We start from the raw sequence: 26,684 nt of genomic DNA, 5'->3' as shown, positions 1-26,684 counted from the left end.
ATGGGGACGTCATGGGCACGTCATGGTACGTCATGGGGACGTCATGGGGACGTCATGGGTACGTCATGGGCACGTTGTGGTGGAAATTCTGCCGTCTGGGGAGCTGCAATAAAGGAAGTCAACTGAATTGATTTTCCAAGTTTATTTTACCGCGCACGGGGGGACCCACAAGAGAACATCCCCCCGCTTGATTACAGTTCACAAGCATTTATACATCTGGGGTGTACAAGGTCGAAAAGCAAGCTCGCACCACTTTGGACAGTGGCGCCCATCAACGTCACAGAACCTTTCTTTTATCAGTTTATGTCTAGTTTTTGCGTCAAACTTTTGCATCAACAAGGTCAGACCTAAGATACACAGTTGTTGTCTTCTAACTGTTCCATGACTAAAGGTGAAACACGTGGAGTGTTCGGGCCTACTAAATTTTCCTTCCACACTTCACACTTTACATCATCGTTGTTGGGGTTCTGGGGTTTGGAGTCCTGTTGGGGGAGCCGTGAATAGAGAAGAAGGGGAACTTTTTGACCTATGGCAGTATCAATAAGTCTGACTAGCAATGCTCTAACACAGGGGATGCAACAGCATCCACAGAGAATCAAGACAGAGGAGAATACAGCAAGGGCCATGCAGATGGAGATAGCTAGATTTTTATATTTCCCAAACATATTGTCCCACATAGAAGTGTCAATTCCTGAGTGTTCGTTCAATTTAGCACTGAGGGTTCTAAGCCCATCTACTGCACGAGTCAACTTTCCCAGGGGGGCCGTGTTGTTGGGGATAAAGGTGCAGCATTGGTCGCCAAAAATTGAGCAAACTCCGCCTTTCTCCGCTAATAACATATCAACAGCAATGCGGTTCTGGAAGGCCATAAGTGAGGTGGCTTTAAGTTGTCCATGTACAGTCTCAAATCCATCTCTAGTGAAGTTTGATAAGCGCTGCACATTGTAATGAATGTAATTGATTCTGTCAACATTTTTGTTAGGAGTTATTAAAAAAAAAAATGTATTCAAAGCCTGCAGCTATTTGATTAACTAATATGTATTCGTCGGACACACCTCTGGGAATACCTATGGTATCAATGTAAGTTGTATCAGGGGAATCGGCCGCCTTGGCACCCTTCTCCCCTTCAACGACATCAAACTCCACAGTCTCACCGTCCCCAACACTGCGGAGGTATTTTCTTGGGTTGTTTTTCTTTATGGCAGTCTGGTGTACAAAAACATCTTCTTTTGTGTCATTCCTGTTGATGAAACCGTAGCCGTTGCGTACGTTGAACCACTTCACTGTCCCCAGGACCTTTGTTGGAATGTGTGTGAGTGTGTCTGTGTGGGTGTGCATGACCTTGGTTGGAGCCTCCTTCAGGGCTGCAGCCGCGCCTTCGTTTGGAGCTCCGCCCCGCTTCACCAGTCAGGCTGTTTGGGATTGTTCATGGTGGGTGTGTTCTCCTCTGTGTCCACGTCTCTCGCCATATGGAACACCATGTCCTCTGCTCCATCCTCTTTCTTCATTGGGACATTCTCGTAACCAATGTCCGCTTTGGCCACAGTTGAAGCACACATCCGATTGTTCCTCGCTTCGTGGTCTCCACTGTCCTCTCCATCTTTTGGTGCAATCTCGTGCCCAGTGTCCCCTTTGGTTACACCTGAAGCACACATCCGGCCCGCGATATGAAGTGGAGTTGGCAGCAGCATGCTGCAACAGAGCCAGTTGTGCCCTGTGGGTTGAATCTTTGTTTTTGTTGTCTTCTTTGATCCTCGCTTCCGCCTGTCTGGCCTGGGCGTGGCGCGCATGGCGCAGAACTTCAGCGAGACGCACTGTAGCATCTGCCCACAAGATGCAGGAAGTCTTTGTTGCTTCACTGAGGGGGGGGAGAAGGCCATCAATGAAGGTATTTTTCAGGAGCGCTTCGTACGGTGTCATACCTTGTCCAGGGTAATCATGGGGGCGAGCAAGGCCGCTGTGGTCATCAAACACAACTTGGAGTCGAATCAAAAAATCTTCTGCTGACTCCAACGGCTGCTGAGCACACATGCTGATTTTGGAAAGGTCACAGGCAGTAGGAAAGTTGCCAGCGATCGCGATCACAAGTCCTTCAGCCCAGCATCTGTAGTCTGCATCTCCCCGCACTGCACCAATGTCGTTTTGATCAGCAGATGCCCAACCAGGGGTGCAGGGCTGATGATGGGTAGTGAAATGTTCACGTAGCTGACCATACTGCGCAGGGGTCATGTGCCTCAGCAGGACTCGGGCCATTTCGGTGGATGTCGGTGTGAATTCTCTGATGAAATCGCTCACGGCTTTGGACAGGGCCGCACCCCCTCGATCTGCATTTGGGAGATGCTTGGAAGAGTTCAGAAGGTCTTCCGTTGTCCATGGTCTGTAAACAAATGTAGGCCCCACTGTCCCAGCGACCTGAATCATGGGGAGAGTTGCAGTTGAGGGTCCTGATGGTTCAGAAGATGTGGTGGCAGACCGGGTCTTGGGTGGAGAATATGGGGCGGCTGCTCTGGTGGTGTTTTTTCCCTCTGAAGTTGAAGCAGTGACGCCATCATGCTGTGGTGGTTTCTGCTGTTCTTGTAAAGGTTTCTCCAGCGGGAGTTGCTGCTGTTCCAGTGGGGGTTGCTGTTGGGGGTAGGGCGGAGGGATGGAGTCCAAACTCAGGTCGACCCGTGCGCCCTGTAATGACGGATACAACGAGGCAGGTGCAGTATCAGAGAATTTTTTTTTGGTATCAAGGTTCAGCGTGGTCTCCCCTTTTGTTTTCTTTCCCACAGTCAGCGCAGTCAGAGCGTTCAGGGTGTTTTGCTTGTCTCTTCGGTCGCTCTCTGCTTCCCATATTTTAAAACAGTCTTCCATTATAAGCATTTTCCGAATTACTTTACTTTTACTTGACTGCAGTATTTTTTGCCTGCTACCCTCTAGCCCCTCCTTCAGCTTTTTTAGCTGAGTTTGACTAAGAGACCCACCCGCAGGAAAACCGTAATTTTCATGCCAGTCCACCAGATGATTACACACATCATCACCATATTTCTGTTTCATCTGTATCATTAACTTAGTTTCGGGACTAATAGGAGTGTCACTTTTCCCACTTTTATTTCCCATTTTTTACGCACACAGCTTTCTCGAGTTTGCCCGGGGAATTCACAGTCCAACGAAAACAACTGCTCTTGCTAAGAGAGCTCACAGATAACTAATGGCTCACAATTCTTCCCGTTTCACGTTTTCCCTTTGTGCTCTTGCCTTATTACTCACACTGATTGAAATATTCCTTAATGATTTTTTTTTATCTTGTAAAGAAGGCTCACACTTATTTCACACTCGATCTCCAAGATCCTTTACTCAGAGGACTAACCTCTATTAAACAAAATAAAAAGTGACACTCGCTTAGTTGGATCAACTCAGTTGACTACAGAATAAAGCAAATATGCAATTCCCCTTATCAATTTGATTTTGGATTTATTAATCTTCTAAATTCTGCAGTTTTCATTAAATGTTTGAGAGGTGGAATATTTTAGCTCACCGTGTTCGCGTCCCCAGATGACAGAAAAGAGAAAAATCCCGGCGGAATCGGCCAAGGACACTGACCGCAGTCCCAGTCACTCCGAAACTCTAAGACGAGGTTTGGGAGATGGATCTTGGTGACCCAGGGTGACCAGCCACTCCGGTCATGTCCTGGCGGATTCACGCGGATCCTGTTCGTGACGCCAATTGTCGTGGAAATTCTGCCGTCTGGGGAGCTGCAATAAAGGAAGTCAACTGAATTGATTATCCAAGTTTATTTTACCGCGCACGGGGGGACCCACAAGAGAACATCCCCCCGCTTGATTACAGTTCACAAGCATTTATACATCTGGGGTGTACAAGGTCGAAAAGCAAGCTCGCACCACTTTGGACAGTGGCGCCCATCAACGTCACAGAACCTTTCTTTTATCAGTTTATGTCTAGTTTTTGCGTCAAACCTTTGCATCAACAAGGTCAGACCTAAGATACACAGTTGTCTTCTGACTGTTCCATGACTAAAGGTGAAACACGTGGAGTGTTCGGGCCTACTAAATTTTCCTTCCACAACGTCATGGTACGTCATGGGGACGTCATGTGCACGTCATGGTACGTCATGGGCACGTCATGGTACGTCATGGGCACGTCATGGACACGTCATGGTACGTCATGGACACGTCATGGTACGTCAGGGGCACGTCATGGGCACGTCATGGGGACGTCATAGGGACGTCATGGTACGTCATGGTACGTCATGGGGACGTCATGGGCACGTCATGGGCAAGTCATGGTACATCATGGGCACGTCACGTGGACGTCATGGGCACGTCACGGGGACGTCACCGGACGTCACTAGCACGTCACAGGCATGTCACGGGGATGGCATGGTACGGCATGGGCACGTCATGGGTACGTCATGGGGACGTCATGGGCACGTCATGGGTACGTCATGGGGACGTCATAGGGACGTCATGGTACGTCAGGGGACGTCATGGTACGTCAGGGGCACGTCATGGCACTTCAGGGGGACGTCATGGTACGTCATGGGGACGTCATGGGCACGTCATGGTACGTCATGGACAAGTCATGGTACGTTATGGGCACGTCAAGTGGACGTCATGGGCACGTCATGGGGACATCATACGGACGTCATGGTACGTCAGGGGCACGTCATGGCACATCAGGGGCACGTCATGGGCACGTCAACGACACGTCATGGGGACATCATGGGGACGTCAGAAGAATGTCATATGGACGTCACAGGGACGTCACCGGACAGCACGGGATGTCACTGGCACGTGACGGGCACGTCACTGGCACGTCACGGGGACGTCATGGGGATGTCATGGGCACGTCATGGGCACGTCATGGGCATCACTAGCACATCACGGGGATGGCATGGTACGGCATGGGCATGATGTCATGGACACGTCATGGTACGTCATGGACACGTCATGGTACGTCAGGGGCACGTCATGGGCACGTCATGGGGACGTCATAGGGACGTCATGGTACGTCATGGTACGTCATGGGGACGTCATGGGCACGTCATGGGCAAGTCATGGTACATCATGGGCACGTCACGTGGACGTCATGGGCACGTCACGGGGACGTCACCGGACGTCACTAGCACGTCACAGGCATGTCACGGGGATGGCATGGTACGGCATGGGCACGTCATGGGTACGTCATGGGGACGTCATGGGCACGTCATGGGTACGTCATGGGGACGTCATAGGGACGTCATGGTACGTCAGGGGACGTCATGGTACGTCAGGGGCACGTCATGGCACTTCAGGGGGACGTCATGGTACGTCATGGGGACGTCATGGGCACGTCATGGTACGTCATGGACAAGTCATGGTACGTTATGGGCACGTCAAGTGGACGTCATGGGCACGTCATGGGGACATCATACGGACGTCATGGTACGTCAGGGGCACGTCATGGCACATCAGGGGCACGTCATGGGCACGTCAACGACACGTCATGGGGACATCATGGGGACGTCAGAAGAATGTCATATGGACGTCACAGGGACGTCACCGGACAGCACGGGATGTCACTGGCACGTGACGGGCACGTCACTGGCACGTCACGGGGACGTCATGGGGATGTCATGGGCACGTCATGGGCACGTCATGGGCATCACTAGCACATCACGGGGATGGCATGGTACGGCATGGGCACGTCATGGGGACGTCATGGGGACGTCATGGGCGCGTCATGGGCACGTCATGGGGACGTCATGGGCACGTCATGGTACGTCATGGGGACGTCATGGGCACGTCATGGTACGTCATGGGGACGTCATGGGGACGTCATGGGTACGTCATGGGCACGTCATGGTACGTCATGGGGACGTCATGTGCACGTCATGGTACGTCATGGGCACGTCATGGTACGTCATGGGCACGTCATGGGGACGTCATGGTACGTCATGGACACGTCATGGTACGTCAGGGGCACGACATGGGCACGTCATGGGGACGTCATAGGGACGTCATGGTACGTCATGGTACGTCATGGGGACGTCGTGGGCACGTCATGGTATGTCATGGGGACGTCATGGGCACGTCATGGTACGTCATGGGGACGTCATGGGGACGTCATGGGTACGTCATGGGCACGTCATGGTACGTCATGGGGACGTCATGTGCACGTCATGGTACGTCATGGGCACGTCATGGTACGTCATGGGCACGTCATGGGGACGTCATGGTACGTCATGGACACGTCATGGTACGTCAGGGGCACGTCATGGGCACGTCATGGGGACGTCATAGGGACGTCATGGTACGTCATGGTACGTCATGGGGACGTCATGGGCACGTCATGGTACGTCATGGTACATCATGGGCAAGTCATGGTACATCATGGGCACGTCACGTGGACGTCATGGGCACGTCACGGGGACGTCACCGGACGTCACTAGCACGTCACAGGCATGTCACGGGGATGGCATGGTACGGCATGGGCACGTCATGGGTACGTCATGGGGACGTCATGGGCACGTCATGGGTACGTCATGGGCGCGTCATGGGCACGTCATGGGTACGTCATGGGGACGTCATGGACTCATCATGAGCACGTCATGGGGACGTCATGAGCACGTCATGGGCACGTCATGGTACAGCATGGGCATGACATGGTACGTCATGGGCAAGTCATGGGAACGTCAGGGGGACGTCATGGTACGTCAGGGGCACGTCATGGGTACGTCATGGGGACGTCATGGGGACGTCATGGGGACATCATGGTACGTCATGGGCACGTCATGGGCAAGTCATGGGCACGTCATGGGCACATCATGGGGACGTCATAGGGACGTTATGGTACTTCAGGGGCACGTCATGGCACATCAGGGGTACGTCATGATATGTCATGGGGACGTCATGGGCACGTGATGGTACGTCATGGGCAGGTTATGGTACGTCATGGGCACGTCATAGTACGTCATGGGCACGTCATGGTACGTCATGGGGATGTCATGGTACATCATGGGGACCTCATGGTACGTCATTGGCACATCATGGGTATGTCATGGGGACGTCATGGACTCATCATGAGCACGTCATGGGGACGTCATGGGCACGTCATGGTAAAGCATGGTACAGCATGGGCACGACATGGGGACGTCATGGGAACGTCAGGGGGACGTCATGGTACGTCATGGGTACGTCATGAGGGCGTCATGGGGACGTCATGGGCACGTCATGGTACGTCATGGCGACGTCATGTGCACGTCATGGGCACGTCATGGTACGTCATGGGGACGTCATGGGCACGTCATGGTACGTCATGGGCACGTCATGGGGACGTCATGGTACGTCATGGGCACGTCATGGTACGTCATGGGCACGTCATGGGGACGCCATGGTACGTCATGGGCACGTCATGGTATGTCAGGGGCACGTCATGGGCACGTCATGGGGACGTCATGGGGACGTCATGTGGACATCATGGTACGTCATGGGCACGTCAGGGGCACGTCATGGTACGTCATGGGCAAGTCATGGGCACGTCATGGGCATGTCATAGGGACGTCATGGTACGTCATGGGCATGTCATGGGCATGTCATGGGCACGTCATGGGCACGTCATGGGCACGTCATGGGGACGTCATAGGGACGTCATGGTACGTCAGGGGCACACCATGGCACATTAGGGGGCACGTCATGGTACATCATGGGGACGTCATGGGCACATGATGGTACGTCATGGGCAGGTTATGGTACGTCATGGGCAAGTCATGGTACGTCATGGGCACGTTATGGTACGTCATGGGGACGTCATGGTACATCTTGGGGACGTCATGGTACGTCATTGGCACGTCATAGGGACGTCATGGGCACGTCATGGGCACGTCATGGGCACGTCATGGTACGTCTTAGGTACGTCATGATACGTCATGGGCACGTCATGGGCACGTCATGGTACGTCATGGGGACGTCATGGGAACTTTGTTGGCAGGTTATGGTACGTCATGGGCAAGTCATGGTACGTCATGGGCAAGTCATGGTACGTCATGGGCACGTCATGGTACGTCATGGCACGTCATGGGGACGTCATGGGCACGTCATGGGCACGTCATGGTACGTCATGGGCACGTCATGGGCATGTCATGGTACGTCATGGGCAAGTCATGGTACGTCATGGGCACGTCATGGTACGTCATGGGGACGTCATGGGGACGTCATGGGCACGTCATGGTACGTCATGGGCACGTCATGGGCATGTCATGGTCACGTCATGGTACGTCATGGTACATCATGGTACGTCATGGGCACGTCATGGTACGTCATGGGCACGTCATGGTACGTCATGGGCACGTCATGGTACGTCATGGGCACGTCATGGTACGTCATGGGGACGTCATGGGGACGTCATGGGCACGTCATGGTACATCACGGGGATGTCATGGTACGTCATGGGCAGGTTATGGTACATCATGGGCAAGTCATGGTACGTCATGGGCACGTCATGGTACATCACGGGGATGTCATGGGCACGTCATGGGCACGTCATGGTACGTCATGGGCACATCATGGGCACGTCATGGTACGTCATGGGCACGTCATGGGCACGTCATGGTACATCATGGGCACGTCATGGTACGTCATGGGCACGTGATGGGCACGTCATGGTACGTCATGGGCATGTCAATGGAACGTCACTGGCACGTCACTAGCACGTCACTGGCACAACACGGGCACGTCACGGGGACGACATGGGCACGTCATGGGACGTCATAGGCATGTCATGGGGACGTCATGGGCATGTCATGGGCACATCATGGGTACGTCATGGTTACGTCATGGTACGTCATGGTACGTCATGGACACTTCATGGGTACATCATGGATACGTCATGGGCACTTCATGGGCACGTCATAGGGACGTCATAGGGACGTCATGGTACGTTATGGGCATGTCATGGGCACGTCATGGGCATGTCAATGGCACGTCACTGGCACGTCACTAGCACGTCACTGGCACAACACGGGCACGTCACGGGGACGTCGTGGGCACGTCATGGGGACATCATGGGGACGTCATGGGGACGTCATGGGGACGTCATGGTACATCATGGGTACGTCATGGGTACGTCATGGTACATCATGGGCACGTCACTAGCACGTCACTGCCACAACACGGGCACGTCACAGGGACGTCATGGGTACGTCATGGTACGTCATGGACACTTCATGGGTACGTCATGGGCACGTCATGGGCATGTCATGGGCACGCCATGGGGACGTCATGGGGACGTCAGGGGCATGTCACGGGGACGTCACGGGACGCCACTGGCACGTCACGGGCACGTCACAGGCACGCCACTGGCACGTCACCGCGACGGCATGGTACGGCATGGGCACGTCGTTGGCACGTCATGGGGACGTCATGGGGACGTCATGGTACGTCATTGGCACTTCATGGGCACGTCATGGGCACGCCATGGGGACGTCATGGGCACGTCATGGGCACTTCATGGGCACTTCATGGGCACGTCATGGGCACGTCATGGGCAAGTCATGGGCACGTCATGGGTATGTCATGGACACGTCATGGGTATGTCATGGTACGTCATGGGCACATCATGGGTACGTCATGGGCACTTCATGGGCACGTCATGGTACGTCATGGGCACTTCATGGGCTTTTCATGGTACGGCATGGGCACGACATGGGCACGTCATGGGCACGTCATGGGCACGTCATGGGTACGTCATGGGTACGTCATGGGCACGTCATGGGGACGTCATGGGCACGTCATGGGTATGTCATGGGCACGTCATGGGTACGTCATGGTACGTCATGCACACTTCATGGGTACGTCATGGTTACGTCATGGGTACGTCATGGGCACTTCATGGGCACTTCATGGGCACTTCATGGTACGTCATGGTACGTCATGGGCATGTCATGGTATGGCATGGGCACGTCATGGGCACGTCATGGGTACGTCATGGGCATGTCATGGGGACGCCATGGGCACGTCATGGGCACTTCATGGTACGTCATGGTACGTCATGGGCATGTCATGGTATGGCATGGGCACGTCATGGGCACGTCATGGGTACGTCATGGGCACTTCATGGGCATGTCATGGGGACGCCATGGGCACGTCATGGGCACGTCATGGGTACGTCATGGGCACTTCATGGGTGCGTCATGGGCACTTCATGGTACGTCATGGGCACGTCATGGGCACGTCATGGGTACGCCATGGGCACGTCATGGGTACGTCATGGGCACGTCATGGTACGTCATGGACACTTCATGGGTACATCATGGGCACATCATGGGTACGTCATGGGCACTTCATGGGCACGTCATAGGGACGTCATGGTGCGTCATGGGCACTTCATGGGCACGTCATAGGGACGTCATGGTGCGTCATGGGCACGTCATGGGTACGTCATGGGCACTTCATGGGCACGTCATAGGGACGTCATAGTGACGTCATGGTACGTCATGGGCATGTCATAGGCACGTCATGGTACGGCATGGGCACGTCATGGCTACGTCATGGGCATGTCATGGGCACGTCATGGGCACGTCAAGGTACGTCATGGTACATCATGGGCACGTCATGGCTACGTCATGGGCACGTCATGGGCACGTCATGGTACATCATGGGCACGTCATGGCTACGTCATGGGCATGTCATGGTATGTCATGGGCACGTCACTAGCACGTCACTGCCACAACACGGTCACGTCACGGGGACGACATGGGCACGTCATGGTACGTCATGGACATGTCATGGTACGTCATGGACACTTCATGGGCACGTCTTAGGGACGTCATTGTACGTCATGGGCATGTCATGGGCACGTCATGGTACGGCATGGGCACGTCATGGCTACGTCATGGGCATGTCATGGGCACGTCATGACATGCTACATGCATATTGTTGCCCCAGTTTATTTGCTGGATAAGTTTGTATTAAAGCTCGCTGTCTTTTTATTGCACTCTTTATTTATTGGTCTTATTTATGTTCTCACTGTGGAAACTGAGCCTCATAATTTCATCTTTCTCTGTCCTTGTATATAACAGTAAATTAAAAAAGTTAAGTAAAGTTCAAGTAAAGTTCACTTCTGGAGTTTTATTTTTTGGAGACTAATAAAAATGCCAAAATCTCCAAGAATCACTCTTTATGTAGAAACTGCATAAATGATAAATTACCTTTTTTAAATATATTTTCTGATCTTTCATCTCTGTGTAGGAAGTGGACACCGTGTGATAAAAGACCTGCGATGGGCGGTTTTCCCTTCTGAATGTGTGTTTGTCTTTGTCTGGTGTTCTTTATGTAAGTTCTGTGATTTACTTTATAAATTATTATATTTATGTATTATTGTTTCAGATTTCATTACATTTTAGTTTCCTGTTTTTTTACAGGTTTCTACTATTATGAGTTTAAAAAGTAAGTGTTAAATCATGAGATAATTACTTATATTTATAAAGTAATGAATACTGGCATGTAGAGGAGCCTGATGGTGGCCATCAGTCTTTAGGACGATGAAGTAAACGTGTTAATTTACTCTGCTGGACACGTACAGTAGGTGTGAGTGAGTGAAAAATTGAGGGTTTAGGGGAAGAGATGAAACAATTTTCTTTCCTTTATTTTCTCCTCAGAATTAAATTAATGGTAAAGAAATTTCGACAGATATGTGGGAGGAAGGTAAAACGATGGAGAAATTTCTTATCAATCAAGATATTTTAATTAATCTGTGAATAATGAGAAATATAATGTTTTTTTTTTTCTTTTTATAAAGTGGTCTGACCAAGTAACAGATCCTCCCAGCAGATCGAACCCTCGTCAGGTAATCACCACTGACTAATCTGGTAACACTTTACTCGAGCATAAAAATACAGTGTTTTACTTTGTTTTCATCATCATAAAGCAGGAATCAGATGCAGGTGAAGAGATAGCTCTTCAGCCTTCTTCTCCACAGGTAATCACCCTCAGAATCGACTGGTTTAACCCGTTATTCATGTTCTGAGCATTTTTATGTTCTCTTTGGCTTAGATATCCTGTTTCAGACTAGAAATTAGTGTCCCCACCAATAATTTGGACATGAGAACTGCCTCTGTCCCCACCAATGTCAGAAGGAAATCTACGTCCTTTATAAATAGTAGAGAGGACATTTCCCACGTCAGCTTGTACTGTTCTTGTGTGGTGCAGCAACCTGTGGATGGATCAGGAACACAGACAGACCCCCCTGCACCAGCAGCAGAAGAGACAGATCAGCTTCTCAATCCAAATCAGAGCGAAGAGAAGAACCCTGCAGAGCTGAGAGCCAGAAGGAACATCTAGAGAAGAACCAAGGGAATTCTGTAAAATGTGTGTAGCCAGTGCAGCAACACTGGACTGGATTACAGGTCCATCTAGGTCTGTCTAGAACTTTGAACTTGATGGACGCTTAAATGTCCTGAAAATACATAAAAATGAGGACATTTAAATACATTTTCTTCATTACTGATGAAACGTAGTTTGTAGTTGATACTGAACTACTGTGAGTTGTCCCAGTTTTCAAAGTGAAAAGGTTTTCATGTCCAGCTGGTCTGGTCTGAGCTTTATAGTGGTGGACAGGTTCTTATGTTCAGTCTTGCACTGTTTTGCACGGTTAATTGTTCACATTTGTATTCTGTTGTGTCTTTTTGTGCTCTGTTGAGCTCTGGTGTTCAGCCCTTCGCTGGTGTTGTGTTGTGTGTTGCACCATGGTTCTGGAGGAACGTTCACATTTTACTGTCTACTCTGTACCTGGTTGATTTCATGTCCATCAGACATTCTTAGAGATTCAGGAGAGGCTGCAGTTCAGGGTTTTAAATGAAGAGGATGGGATGAAGGAGATTCTTACAAATGCTTATATACCCACTAACCATCCTTAACTGTTTACAGCTGCTGGAGCCCACACACACACACTCCACTCACACACTCAGATTGTCCATGCCTTTGGATGGCAGGAGGAAATCGGAGAACCTGGTGGAAAACACGACCTTGGAGGTGTAAGGCTCTGATGGTCTTTGTTAAACAGAATTAGTTGTAATGTATGTCACATTGGACAAGAGCATCTTATAAACCGGGTGGTATTTATAGGGTGGCAGTAGCCTAGTGGGAAACAGACCCAGGTTCTAATCTTGCTTACTACCATTGTGTCCATGAGCAAGACACTTAACCCTAAGTTTCTCCAGGGGGACTGTCCCTGTAACTACTGATTGTAAGTCACTCTGGATAAGGACATCTGGTAAATGCTGTAAATGTAAATAAATCCCGTAAATCCCCGTCTTCAGTTGCCAGTCTGACGTCAACCGCATTTTTTTGGCCTTCATCAAGATCCGTCTCCATTTCCACACCAGACAGGGGTTGGAAATCATTTTATTTCGCTTGATGTCTTGATTGTTTCTGTATTTTGCATTTTAAGCACAAATGGAAATTTGTTGAAACTACAAAAAACTTTGTTATTATTAAAATGTTTAGGATTTGTAATAAATTGGTATAATTTCATAACCGAATCCATCAATATAGTTGATCATGTTATTTTTATGATCATTAAGAGCTAGTAATGGACCCTTCGTTGTATAATGAGCTGTAAAATATGAATATGTCCCGGGATGATTCACAGGAGACCTCAGCGCCCGAGTTCTCTGTTATTGTCTTTTTATTTGTACAGTAATACCAGTAAACTTCTCTCCATCAAGTGATGTAGTTTGTTTTGTCAGCCTGTGAATAAAAATGGTGAAAAACTGGATTTGAAGGTTTTGTTTCTTCCAGTTTGGATGATCTTTATCTAATAAATGCATGTCTGTTGCATGTTCTGTCAAAATCCAGTTTGTACTAAAATGTTCCTCTACTGTTAATATGATGTCACATGAAACTTCATAATCGGTCATAAACTACAGACTGTGGGCTGAAAACCACCTGACCAACAAGTCCGTACTGCTAGAGAGGTTGTTATGAGAGAGACATTTTATGATTTCATGACTTCAGTACAGGCCGTGGTTGAGACGGGGGTGCAGTTCAGTAGAAATGGGGCGTTTTTAGGGAAAAGTCCACAGCCACACCCGGTTGTATCCTAGCAGGTTAAACTCTCACCTGTGAACCAGAAGACCCAGAAGTCCAGGTTTAAACCCCACTTCCTACCATTGTGTCCCTGAGAGTGTCTCCAGGGGGACTCATCCCTGTCACTGCTGACTATAAGGCACTCTGGATAAGGACGTCTGGTAAATACTGTAAATGTAACTGGTGAGTAAGAAGGTGGGAATGAAGGTGAACAACCTCAATCAACATCTGAATGTCTGAGAGGAAGAAACAAGATGAAACACGACCCGACCTGAACCCAGGCATGGGTGTGTGTGTGTGTGTGTGTGTGTGTGTTGTTACCTGACAGCTTTCCAGTAGAGTGGTACTGAGTCATAATCAGAAATTTCCTTCATTCTTCAGGTCCCAACAGGACTGGGACACGCCCAGATGCCACCTACTGATAGTTTTACCTCAGTGAGGATCATCTCTTCTCTGCCCACAGCCATGTTGTAGTGGCACCGTTCTTCATATTAGTGTATGTGGTGAAGCTCAGAATGAATCCATTTACACACAAACACAAGCTCCGCCCCCCCAATAATAATAATAATAATTATACCTGAGCATTACAGGATGTAATTATTGTTTTTTCTTTATTCCAGTGTGTCCAGTCTTGTTGGTCTTGTTGCATGTTGCCCAATAACTCCTCAAACTTTGTTCAGATGTTTTAACAGAACAAATAATTATAAAAAATAAATAGTACAATATATAAATGTAGATATTTTTATTATCATTTTGAGAATTTTGAATAAAGAATGGACACGCCCCCAGTCAACTGATCACTGTGTCCTGTCCTCCACATGGCATGATGCAGCGGCGCCCCCTGCTGACTGTAGCCCGTCAGCAGCCGGCCTGTAGGTGCGAGCAGGGACCTGCTGAAGACCCCAAATGTCCCTCAGTCTGGCAGCAGGTCCCGAAACGAGCCGAAGCCTGAGCCCGAGTGAATTCTGGGTATCTTCTCCATCAGCCTGGACACCGTCCTGCGGCGGAAGCAGGCAGGCGCGGCCTCGAGCTGCTGGGCCACGTTGGTGTAGACGCTGTGGAACGCAGCGAGGGTCTCCTCCCAGCTGTCCCGCGCCGAGATCTCATGGAACGGAAGCTTCAGGCCACGGGACAGGCCCTCCCCCTCCTCGCGGCTCACCATGCGGTCGAACTCCAGGTCCTTCTTATTGGCCACAATCACCACAGGTGGCGGCTCCGTGCCGCCACGCCTCCCTCCTGCAGAGTGGATGTGGTTGACCAGGAAACAGAGACGCATGACCTCGTCAAAGCTGCACCTGTCCGTCACGGAGTAGACGATGAGGAAGCCGTCCCCCCACCGAATCTTCTCCTCCATCAGCAGGGCGTTCTCCTCCTGAGGGGAACACGGCCATGAGACTAGACGTGATTTTACCCAATACTGATTTATTAATCAATACGTTGTAATGTGATGGTGAAGACTGTGTAGAAGGGTGGAAACTTCATTAAAACGGCCTGATTGTAACTTGCTCTGGATAAATGGCAGAAAAATGTAAATGTTTTCCACGTGAGCGCCGTTTTTTACACCCTCATACAGAACGACTTAGAACGTGCTGATAAATGCCATAAATGTAAATGTGCTTCAATGTTACTATCAATAAAGTCACCAGTTCTGGTTCACTAGGACCCCAACCATGAATACGGTCATTTTATTTCACTCTGTTGTAGTTTTTACTTCTATAATTCAGACGATAAGAAGCTTACAAGTTCGGGGAGGCAGCTACTGGGAAGTTGGGAAGGTCCTGCTGTGTTCTGTATTAGTTGTAGAGGCCGGATGGAGCTGATTTTGGGATCCAGTGGAGGTAACGTAGCAGTGTGGTGGTGTGGAGAAGTTGGGAAGGTCCTACTGTGTTCTGTATTAGTTGCAGAGGCCGGATGGAGCTGATTTTGGGATCCAGTGGAGGGATCCAGTGGAGGGAGCATATCAGTGTGGTGGTGTGGAGAAGTTGGGAAGGTGCTGCTGTGTTCTGTATTAGTTGTAGAGGCCGGATGGAGCTGATTCTGGGTTTTTGGGATCCAGTGGAGGTAACCTAGCAGTGTGGTGGTGTGGAGAAGTTGGGAAGGTCCTGCTGTGTTCTGTATTAGTTGTAGAGGCCGGATGGAGCTGATTTTGGGATCCAGTGGAGGTAACGTAGCAGTGTGGTGGTGTGGAGAAGTTGGGAAGGTCCTACTGTGTTCTGTATTAGTTGCAGAGGCCGGATGGAGCTGATTTTGGGATCCAGTGGAGGGATCCAGTGGAGGGAGCATAGCAGTGTGGTGGTGTGGAGAAGTTGGGAAGGTCCTGCTGTGTTCTGTATTAGTTGTAGAGGCCGGATGGAGCTGATTTTGGGATCCAGTGGAGGTAACGTAGCAGTGTGGTGGTGTGGAGAAGTTGGGAAGGTCCTACTGTGTTCTGTATTAGTTGCAGAGGCCGGATGGAGCTGATTTTGGGATCCAGTGGAGGGATCCAGTGGAGGGAGCATAGCAGTGTGGTGGTGTGGAGAAGTTGGGAAGGTGCTGCTGTGTTCTGTATTAGTTGTAGAGGCCGGATGGAGCTGATTCTGGGTTTTTGGGATCCAGCCGAGGTAACGTAGCAGTGTGGTGGTGTAGAGAATTTGAGAAGCTGCTGCTGCGTTCTGTATTAGTTGTAGAGGCCGGATGGCCTTCAGAGGTAGACCAGCTAGAAGGTAGTTACAGTGACCCAGTCGTGAGGTTACTAGGGACTGAACAGGGATCTGGGTGGCCTGTGATGGTAGATAAGGGCGGATTTGTTCTGATATTATTACCAGCATGAATCAGCGTGTAGGAAGATGATGACGTGATGAATGTTTAATCACCAGGACAAAATCTTGGCCAGAGACGTTCGGGGAAAAGAGAAATGATTTTCAAACGCAACTCTAATTAAACAAACTGATTAACAGCTCTGGTGGGCGTGGCCTGGAGGATTGGCCAATCAGATTTCAAGGGTGCCACCGCTGTGGCCACGCCCCCTGTTTGAAGCGTGGAACGTAGTGACGTATCTCAGGACGAGCAGAACAGGAAGTTCCTCCACACAGACGCCTCTGTTCCCGTCTGCTGAACTAATTAAAACAGGAGCTGCGTTCGTCTCATTAGATAAACTGGCCCTGATTTGGTGGCAGTAATTACTGTGGAGTCTGGGCCCACCTGTCCCGCCGTGTCCAGGATCTCGAAGTTCACCACGTCCCCGCCCATCATCATCTCATGCCTGTAGATGGTCTCTGTGTGAGAAGAGAAGCGGTCAGGCCAGTGCAGTGCAGTACCCGGGCGTGAGCTGGTGGGGTGTGGACGTACCGAGGGTCGGGTCGTACTCGCCAATGAACCTCTTGGTGATGAAGCGCACGGCCACGGCTGGAAGGAGAAGGAAAAACTACCATTTCATGACAATTCATCTCCTGCTCACCACCACCAGTGTGACTACACTACACGAGAGAGGGGTACGGTAGGTACCCCGGGGAGCCCAGCAGCACCCAGAGTCAGGTCTCCCATCCAAGGCCAGACCAGGCCCAGCCCTGCTTAGCTTTCATACATTTTCTAACAGATTCCAATTAAATTCATTCCCATTCTGCCTCCCGTCGTTCTGCCTGACGCTGATGCTCCATCGTTTAATAAAATAAAAATAAAAAAACTTCCCAGACACGCAGTGACCTTTTAAATGACCCGCAGTTCAAAGATCACATGACCACGACCAGAGCTTCACACCTACAATTCCTGAAATAAAAAATCCCACGACCCCGCATTTAAATCGATCGTTATAATTATTCGCATATCGTGCGATTCTGTATAAAAACACTGTTTAAAAAAAAATGAAAAAAATATAAATATAAAAAAATATATATAAAAAAAAGCCAGTTAACAGAATATGTATTAATTAATGAAATATTGACGCGTACTGTATTAATTACGGTATTCTTGAAAATTTAGCTACTGTTTCTACTTCCTGCTTGAGAGCTCAATACCCTGAAAAACAGATTATTATAATGAAGTTATTATAATAAAAGTCCGTGGTCCGACCAGCGGGCAGCAGAGTCAACTCAAATTTAACATGAAGCACAAAAAATGCGCAAACTTTCCATCCGGAGCAGTTTATTCCGGCGCGACGTTCTGTACCCGTTTTCCCGACGGCGGCTTGTCCCAGGATGACGATCCGGACGCTCCGCGGGGAAGACGAGCTGCCGGTCCGCCGCAGACCCCGCTGCAGCCCGCGCTGGGCTGAACTCATCCTGCCGCTGCAGGAGCCCCGAGTTCCACATCAACCTCAGATGGAGAAGAGCAGAGACACGCAGAGGGCGGGGAGAGCGACTCCACCACCTCCAACCGACCAATACAGACCACCAGCAGCTCTCTACAGACTCCACCACCTCCAACCGACCAATACAGACCACCAGCAGCTCTCTACAGACTCCACCACCTCCAACCGACTGATATAGACCACCAGCAGCTCTCTACAGACTCCACCACCTCCAACCGACCGATATAGACCACCAGCAGCTCTCTACAGACTCCACCACCTCCAACCGACCGATATAGACCAATACAGACCACCAGCAGCTCTCTACAGACTCCACCACCTCCAACCGACCAATACAGACCACCAGCAGCTCTCTACAGACTCCACCACCTCCAACCGACTGATATAGACCACCAGCAGCTCTCTACAGACTCCACCACCTCCAACCGACCGATATAGACCACCAGCAGCTCTCTACAGACTCCACCACCTCCAACCGACCGATATAGACCAATACAGACCACCAGCAGCTCTCTACAGACTCCACCACCTCCAACCGACCGATATAGACCATTACAGACCACCAGCTGCTCCACACAAACATCTCCAAACTCCACCCACCTCCAACCGACCGATATAGACCAATACAGACTCCACTACCTCCAACCGACCAATATAGACCATTACAGACCACCAGCTGCTCCACACAAACATCTCCAAACTCCACCACCTCCAACCGACCGATATAGACCAATACAGACCACCAGCTGCTCCACACAGACCGATATAGACAAATACAGACCACCAGCAGCTCTCTACAGACTCCACCACCTCCAACCGACCGATATAGACCAATACAGACCACCAGCAGCTCTCTACAGACTCCACCACCTCCAACCGACCGATATAGACCATTACAGACCACCAGCTGCTCCACACAAACATCTCCAAACTCCACCACCTCCAACCGACCGATATAGACCAATACAGACCACCAGCTGCTCCACACAGACCGATATAGACAAATACAGACCACCAGCAGCTCTCTACAGACTCCACCACCTCCAACAGACCGATATAGACCAATACAGACCACCAGCTGCTCCACACAGACCAATATAAACAAATACAGACCACCAGCAGCTCCACACAGAAATCTACTCCACCACCTCAACCGACCGATATAGACCAATACAGACCACCAGCTGCTCCACACAAACATCTACAAACTCCACCAACTCCACCAGACCGATATAGACCAATACAGACCACCAGCAGCTCCACACAAACATCTACAGTACAGGTAAAAAGTGTGGATGCACCTTCTCATTCAAGGTGTTTTCTTTATCTTCATGACCATTTACGTTGGTAGATTCTCACTGAAGGCATCAAAACTATGAATGAACACATGTGGAGTTCTGTACTTAACAAAAAAAGGTGAAATAAGTTAAAACATGTTTTATATTCTAGTTTCTTTGCTCTGATTCCTGCTTTGCACCCTCTTGGCATTCTCTCGATGAGCTTCAAGAGGTCTTCACCTGAAATGCTTCTCCAACAGACTTGAAGGAGTTCCCAGAGGTGTTTAGCACTTGTTGGTCCAGCTCACCCCAAACCATCTGGACTGGGTTCAGGTCCGGTGACTGTGGAGGCCAGGTCTCCACTTTTTGTTAAGTACAGAACTCCATATGTGTTCATTCATAGTTCTGATGCCTTCAGTGAGAATCTACCAACGTAAATGGTCATGAAGATAAAGAAAACACGTTGAATGAGAAGGTCCAGACTTTTGGCCAGTACTGTACAAACTCCACCACCTCCAACAGTCTGATGTAGACCAAAGCAGTCGCCACAAACTCGTACCAGTTCCATTAAGACCAATATAGACCCTGACGAGCTCTATGCAGGTCTCCACAGACCACCTCCTAGAAACCCCCACCTGCTCCAAAAACAGCACCATGACCCCCGACTACCTCCCTACCTACAGACCGTGGAGATTTAACTCCGTCTCTGCACAAAGTGCTTCAGTAGAAAGCTCAAGAGGAAGAAGAAACGAGTCATGATGGATGAATTTGGTGTAAAACTTTATTTGCCGGTGACGCCGTATCGTCACCGCGAGGGGACGTCGTCACGGAAACGCAGCGCGGCGTCAGCTCAGCCTCGGGGCGACTTGGATGGAGTTGATCCGCAGGACCGTCTGGGGCTGGACGATTACTACAATCAGGAGAGAGAGAAGAACTGATCACCCGCTTCACTTCAAATAAACTGCAACACGCTAAATTTAGCCGAAACGGGCAGCCGGACGCGCAGGAATGCGCCGTATAAACACGAGCAGACTTCCCAGACCAACAAGGAAATGCACACAGTACTTTACAGGAAACGTTAAAAGGACAGAACGACTAAACTGCTTCTTTTTTTAAATATATAACTCACAAAATAAATATATAACTCCAGATCACAATTGATTTTTCTCATTATGCTCGACATGAGTTTCCCCCGCGGGGCAACATCTGAAATGTTGATCTCGCATGGAATCGAATGCGAGAAACTTCCGTTTTTCTTGATCCCAAGATAATTAAGATAACATGATGTAAAAAAAAAAAGAGAAATTAATTCTTCCGTACAAATATGAACTTAAAAGACTGTTAAAGAAACTTATTATGCATGCACACGAAGAGAGAAAGTGGATTTTTAATCGCTGGATTTCATTATAAAACCGTAAAAAAATGTTTCATCTCTATTTTTTTGAAGCAGCGGCCTGAATTCTGGAAGGTTCTGTTCCAGGTCCGATGTGAAGTTCAGAATCACCGGACAGAACCGCGAGGTTACAACCTTCATGCCAACTTGGATCAAACCGCTTATCAATATTATTAAATATATGAAGAAAATTAATCAAAATCGATAAAATGGCTTCGTGCTTTTAAAGGTGATTTGCGGACGTACTTTTCTTCCTCTGGTATCGGTGTCTTTTCCAGAACCTCATGTGAACCATGGGCCACGACTCCGTCTTCTCGATGACGGTGGCCTCCACCCGGACCAGATCGCGCCTGGGTGTGAAGAGAGAAGAAAGCGCCCCGTCAGCACGACCCACAAAGGTCCTCCTGTTCAACCGAGGCGCCGGTGAGCGAGTTCGGAGGGAGTCAGATACCCAAGAAGCGGCCGCCCGACGAGCGTGAAGTTCTCTCCACCCAGGAGCAGCACCTGGACACAAACACCACCAGTCAGCCAGCGGACGGACAAACGCGGCCGCCGTGTTGTCCGGGACAGATTTTACTGAGACCTTCTCCATCCGTATCCTGTCGCCACACTCGGCGTCGATGTGGTTCTCGATGAGGATCAGGTCTTCGTTGGTGACCTTCCACTGGCGGCTGGCGAAGTGAACCACCGCGAACAGGCGCCCGTAATCCCCCGTCCCCAGCAGACCGTTCACCGTCTTCACCACGGCTGCAGGGCAGAAAACCTGTCAGGGGGGGTGGCAGCCTGGCGGGTAACACACTCGCCTACGAACCAGAAGACCCAGGTTCAAACCCCACTTACTACCATCGTGTCCCTGAGCAAGACACTTAACCCTGAGTGTCTCCAGGGGGGGACTGTCCCTGTAACTACTGAGTGTAAGGCGCTCTGGATAAGGACGTCTGGTAAATGCTGTAGATGTAAATGTAAAGTCAGCATTTTAATATGAAAGTCATGCTGACTGAGTTATAAAGATATGATATTTGTAGCAGATTTATTTATCGAATGTGCATATAGGTTCATGTTGCAACAGAACGGTGTTTTTTTAAAAACCACTTAATAATAAATCTGTGCTTTTTTTATTTTTTTTTTAACCGAGGTCGGTGTAAAAACTTATCTTTTTAGTACTCTAACGATCTGTCCTGTGTGCTTCACTGTCAGGACCACAATACTCCTTCTACTCCTGTTTTATGCTCCTTAACAGTCCAGCAGTACAGCAATATCATGAAAAATTATTGCCTTATCGTTTAAGCACTTAAAACCATGGGAGACGTTCACTAGGTGCCACATGCTTATTATATGACGAAAAGAGTTTCATACACGCATATTTATTCACTAGATATTAAGAAACAGTTCAAATCATTAAACACGCGTACATAAAAGTTTGGACACCTTCTCATTCGACGTGTTTTCTTTATCTTCATGACCATTTATGTTGGTAGATTCTCACTGAAGGCACCAAAACTATGAATGAACACATGTGGAGTTACGTACTTAACAAAAAGTGGAGACCTGGCCTCCACAGTCACCGGACCTGAACCCAATCCAGATGGTTTGGGGTGAGCTGGACCAACAAGTGCTAAACACCTCTGGGAACTCCTTCAAGACTGTTGGAGAAGCATTTCAGGTGACGACCTCTTGAAGCTCATCGAGAGAATGCCAAGAGTGTGTAAAGCAGTAACCAGAGCAAAGAAACTAGAATATAAAACATGTTTTCACTTATTTCACCTTTTTTTGTTAAGTACAGAACTCCACATGTTCATTCATAGTTTTGGTGCCTTGGGTTACTGGTATATGAACTAAACTGGGTTACTAAAATATGAACGCTGTAAAGTCGGCCCGGATAACGCAGCCCTGATTTCCTTACACACCTCCAAACACAAAACACCCAGAATTCACCTTGATGGCGTCTGTATTGTTCCTCGGGATCGAGGACAGACACCTCAGGCCAGGGGGGTCTGGACAGCGACGTCTCGGGTACGTAACTGTAAAGAAGACGAGAGGAAATGCGCCACGTCACTCACCAACGTGTCTTCTTATACGACTGGACAGAGCGGATCCCGTAGACACTCGGCGGTGTAAAACTCCTACCTCGGGGGATACTGGATGCTTTGGGAACTTTGGTGACGCAACCAAGAGGGGCACAGACAACCTGTAACACACACACACACACACACACACTTTTAATGCCTCCTCGAAACATGACCGCGTGTAGCAGCATCCTACATCTTACATTTACAGCATTTACCAGACGCCCTTATCCAGAGCGACTTAAAGTCAGTAGTTACAGGGACAGTCCCCCCCTGGAGACACTCAGTGTCCTGCTCAGGGACACGATGGTAGTAAGTGGGATTTGAACCTTCTATCATCAAGCGACGGTGATCATGGGCACACCAGAAGACCCAGGTTCGAACCCCACTTACTACCATCGTGTCCCTGAGCAAGACACTTAACCCCGAGTGTCTCCTGGGGGGGGGGCTGTCCCTGTAAATACCGACGCTGGCATAAATGTGCCCACGATCACCAGGAAATGGACGGACACACACAGACCGACGTGACCGCTGAAACCGACCTGCGAGTCTCCGGCCGGTCCGGAGCAGATCTACACCGGCGCTCCTCAAAGTCACCGCCATCTTCACCACGGCCGTCGGGCGGAAACACGTGGTCGTGTTGTGGAGCGTCAGGAAATGTTTCCCCAAAGAAACAATCAGACGAGAAACAAACGTTCCGACTTTAATTACGCGTCGGCTCAATTAAAATGACAAACCAACTCTGGACGGATATTTGTTTCCTGATTTTATTGATAAATATGGAACACACACCATATTAATATACACGCCTAATATCATGTTTAATATAAATTCTAAATGTGTTGTTTCTTTCACCAGAACTGTTTCATATTGTATATTTCACTACAGATTCAAACTCCATTCAGGAGCATCTAACAGAAACCACAAATTCCTTATTCTTGTAATCACAACCAATTACATTGATGAGTTTTCCATTTATTTAATATTGATCACACTTATTTCTGTGCACAAAATACATTTTGTGTAACCAAATGAACTGATTAATACAATGAAATCAGCGTACACCTTGCTGCATTTTGGAAGGATTGAACCCCTTCGCATTTAATACATTAAAAGGAAGTCCCACAAAATGCATTTTGTCAACAGAAAGTCATTATGTTGAATGGCGTTAAGCATTCTGCAGACACGTGAATGTCTGCTTCATTAGATCCATTCAGATCACAGTCAACAGTCAATAGCACTAAAGAGATGAAAATTCTACAGACTATTAAAATATACAAATGCAATAAAAGGTGAAAGTGAAGATTGTCATTGTGACGGAAGCACAGCACACAGTGACATGGTGAAACGTGTCCTCAGTATTTAACCATCACCCTTGGTGAGCAGTGGGCACCATGACAGGCGCCTGGGGAGCAGTGTGTGGTATCAAGGGGACCTCGGTGGCATATTAAATTATATATAATATTGTAGTATTGTAATGTGTATGATCCTGCCGTGGGTATAAGAACTCCCTGCAGACTCCTCTGTCTCGCTGTGAAACGGTCTGGAAGTTGACAGTGGAATGTGGCACTTTCATGCAGACATGAGTGGAAGCCAAGTGGTCACAGTGTGACTCCTACTCAGCGTTGTGAGATCCTGCAGAGGAGAACATCATTACTCTGCTTTATCCACGCAGCAGGCGGGTCAGAAAGGTCAGAGGTCAGTGGAAGCTTGCACAGTGTGTGTTGTGTTCAGACCATCAGGAAAGTTTTGGCCTGACAAGTTGTGTTGAAAATGCTGACAGAACGAGATCTTCAGATCTGTGGCAAATTTGAAAAATGTTTCTCACAAGCTTCAAGCGAGATGCGTTGCTAAGAAACCACAAAATGAAAAGAATTAAACGGTTTGGTGCAATCGATTTTTGCTATTGCGCCCTCTTTTGGTGTGTTTGCACATGACATGAAGTGTTGCTCCACAGGGAGCCTGAGTTGCTGCTGAGACCACAAGGAACGTCGAAAGAGGAGCAGAATGATAGAATCACAATTGGATGTGATTCAGACTTCAGAAGTTATGTTGTGGGCCAATAAAGTTCTGAAAAAATCTGTTCCTTCTTGAACACGTTGAAGGACTTGATCATCCTGTGTTCAGCCTGAAGCAGGGCAGCTTCCCCACCCGGTGGAGGTGGAGCAGAGGTTGGGTGAAGCTTGTGGCCATCATGATTGAAAAAACTATGGCTATGCCAATTATTACCTCAGTGCTTGTTAGGCGGTTTCCACTTGACAGGACAACTAGAATGAAAACCGGGCTGTACGTCACCAGCTCATACACCAGGATGACCAGAACGATCTTGAACGCCTTCATCTTGGCCTGATTGGAGCTGCTTCTCTTCGGCCCCGCTCCGGGTCCAGGCTTTTTCAGAGCTCTGAGGATGGCCAGACAGCAGAACATCTTCACGGCGCACAGCGGCAGACTCATCATAGCCAAGATGAACATTATCATGAAGCCTACAAGGGTGGCACAAATAAGGCTGATGCTGAAGATCACAAGCCAGATCACGGCCGAGCACATCAGCCGGTATCTCAGCGGCCGAGACCTGAGGAAGATGATGGGGTGGAGCACAGCCAGGTGGTGTTCCAGACAGATGCAGCACTGGAACATTGGCCGAGCACAAGCCACCGCCCCCAATACGAAACATGCAACTTTGCCCAGAAGATCTGATGGCATGAAGCAGAAAGAACGTAACAGTACTGATCCAACACAGAAGAACATCTCACACACTGCCAGGTTGAGGGAGAAGATCTCAGAAGCGACACCACTTCCCGTCCCGGAGACGATGAGCCACATAACGTAACTGTTCAGGGGAAAGCTGAGCAGGAAGTTGATGCCTACAGTAGTTGTGGCCATGCCTTGTATGGTGATGGTCATGTTGGACAGGGTGGAGACACTAAAATTGTATCCATCCATGTTTCAGGAGCTGCTGCCTCTGGAAAACAAAACCAGATCAAAGTTCTCTAAATTGCAGACATTTTTCCAGAGTTACGACCATCACGATCTCAATTATGCTAACTTATCTAACCAGATGAGCTTCTACAACTCTGCTCACACCCATCATGGAAGTCTATCACGATCTGGACAAGTGATTGTCATTGTAAAACACTGCAGTACACAGTGAAATGTGTCCTCTGTATTTAACCATCACCCTTGGTGAGCTAGGCCACCACTGCCCCTCCAGGTACTCTGGACCAGGGCTTCATGTTTGCCTGGTCTTGTCTTTCCTGATTATTTCCTTCTGATTATTATAAATGTATCCTAGCCGTGTCCTGTCCTCGTGTGGTCATTTGGCTTTTATCCTTGTTTCATGTGTAGGGTCTGTATGAGGGTTCCTGCGCCCCATTTTATTTATCGTTAAATACCTGTGTTTATCACTCGAGCGTTTGCGCAGAGCACAGGTAATAAAGGCAAATGCTAAAATGGATAAATGAAAAAAGTTTCTTAAAACAAGTTGGTATTAATGTTTTTTCACGTGAAAATAACAAGCCCACGTGAATTTACCTGCGTAGCAAATCCTATTTATTAGTAATTGTATTAATAATAAGGATATGTGATGTTCTTATGAGA

At 49.0% G+C, this 26,684-nt stretch overlaps 4 protein-coding genes across 10 annotated transcripts in view; 1 reads left to right on the top strand and 3 right to left on the bottom strand.

Moving 5' to 3' along the window:
* Positions 1-13,830, top strand: part of LOC114766344 (uncharacterized) — a 32,133-nt gene extending 18,303 nt beyond the window's left edge. For 3 of the 7 annotated variants that reach the window (XM_028957073.1, XM_028957075.1, XM_028957071.1), the window contains 6 exons: positions 11,229-11,312; positions 11,402-11,426; positions 11,639-11,684; positions 11,779-11,826; positions 11,908-11,958; positions 12,033-13,830. In XM_028957073.1, the coding sequence (XP_028812906.1) occupies positions 11,229-11,312; positions 11,402-11,426; positions 11,639-11,684; positions 11,779-11,826; positions 11,908-11,958; positions 12,033-12,320 (542 nt within the window). In that variant the 3' untranslated portion in view covers positions 12,321-13,830. The remainder of the gene's footprint in view (positions 1-11,228; positions 11,313-11,401; positions 11,427-11,638; positions 11,685-11,778; positions 11,827-11,907; positions 11,959-12,032) is intronic. The other 4 variants (XM_028957077.1, XM_028957072.1, XM_028957076.1 and 1 more) reach the window with 4 other exon arrangements.
* A 963-nt stretch (positions 13,831-14,793) lies between these two features.
* Positions 14,794-19,643, bottom strand: LOC114765974 (ras-related and estrogen-regulated growth inhibitor-like). The gene is made up of 4 exons (XM_028956548.1): positions 18,210-19,643; positions 17,394-17,450; positions 17,247-17,320; positions 14,794-15,438 (listed from the first exon to the last, which is right to left on the bottom strand). Exons 1-4 carry the CDS (start codon positions 18,319-18,321, stop codon positions 14,980-14,982), a joined length of 702 nt encoding a protein of 233 aa, XP_028812381.1. The 5' UTR covers positions 18,322-19,643; the 3' UTR covers positions 14,794-14,979.
* A 748-nt stretch (positions 19,644-20,391) lies between these two features.
* LOC114765975 (39S ribosomal protein L21, mitochondrial-like) lies at positions 20,392-23,741 on the bottom strand. The gene is made up of 7 exons (XM_028956549.1): positions 23,630-23,741; positions 23,149-23,209; positions 22,957-23,042; positions 21,605-21,768; positions 21,473-21,525; positions 21,268-21,371; positions 20,392-20,538 (listed from the first exon to the last, which is right to left on the bottom strand). Exons 1-7 carry the CDS (start codon positions 23,688-23,690, stop codon positions 20,474-20,476), a joined length of 594 nt encoding a protein of 197 aa, XP_028812382.1. The 5' UTR covers positions 23,691-23,741; the 3' UTR covers positions 20,392-20,473.
* A 1,458-nt stretch (positions 23,742-25,199) lies between these two features.
* Positions 25,200-26,030, bottom strand: LOC114766378 (allatostatin-A receptor-like). The gene has a single exon (XM_028957118.1). It carries the CDS (start codon positions 26,028-26,030, stop codon positions 25,200-25,202), a length of 831 nt encoding a protein of 276 aa, XP_028812951.1.
* Between the last annotated feature and the right edge of the window lie 654 nt (positions 26,031-26,684).

This window comes from Denticeps clupeoides, chromosome 16, assembly GCF_900700375.1.
Source record: "Denticeps clupeoides chromosome 16, fDenClu1.1, whole genome shotgun sequence".
NCBI classification, from domain to species: domain Eukaryota; kingdom Metazoa; phylum Chordata; class Actinopteri; order Clupeiformes; family Denticipitidae; genus Denticeps; species Denticeps clupeoides.
Note: the sequence above shows the minus strand (reverse complement) of the source record. Positions and strands in the feature narration are given on the sequence as shown.

Excerpts from the sequence above, each read along its gene's own strand:
- LOC114766378 (XM_028957118.1), bottom strand. The coding sequence starts at position 26,030 with ATGGATGGATACAATTTTAGTGTCTCCACCCTGTCCAACATGACCATC.
- LOC114765974 (XM_028956548.1), bottom strand. The coding sequence starts at position 18,321 with ATGAGTTCAGCCCAGCGCGGGCTGCAGCGGGGTCTGCGGCGGACCGGC. Across the intron at positions 17,321-17,393 it reads CGAGTACGACCCGACCCTCG|AGACCATCTACAGGCATGAG; the intron begins GTACGTCCACAC and ends CTTCTCACACAG. Across the intron at positions 15,439-17,246 it reads TCCTGGACACGGCGGGACAG|GAGGAGAACGCCCTGCTGAT; the intron begins GTGGGCCCAGAC and ends TGTTCCCCTCAG.
- LOC114765975 (XM_028956549.1), bottom strand. The coding sequence starts at position 23,690 with ATGGCGGTGACTTTGAGGAGCGCCGGTGTAGATCTGCTCCGGACCGGC. Across the intron at positions 21,372-21,472 it reads GTCGGGCGGCCGCTTCTTGG|GCGCGATCTGGTCCGGGTGG; the intron begins GTATCTGACTCC and ends CTTCACACCCAG. Across the intron at positions 20,539-21,267 it reads CCGATACCAGAGGAAGAAAA|TAATCGTCCAGCCCCAGACG; the intron begins GTACGTCCGCAA and ends TCCTGATTGTAG.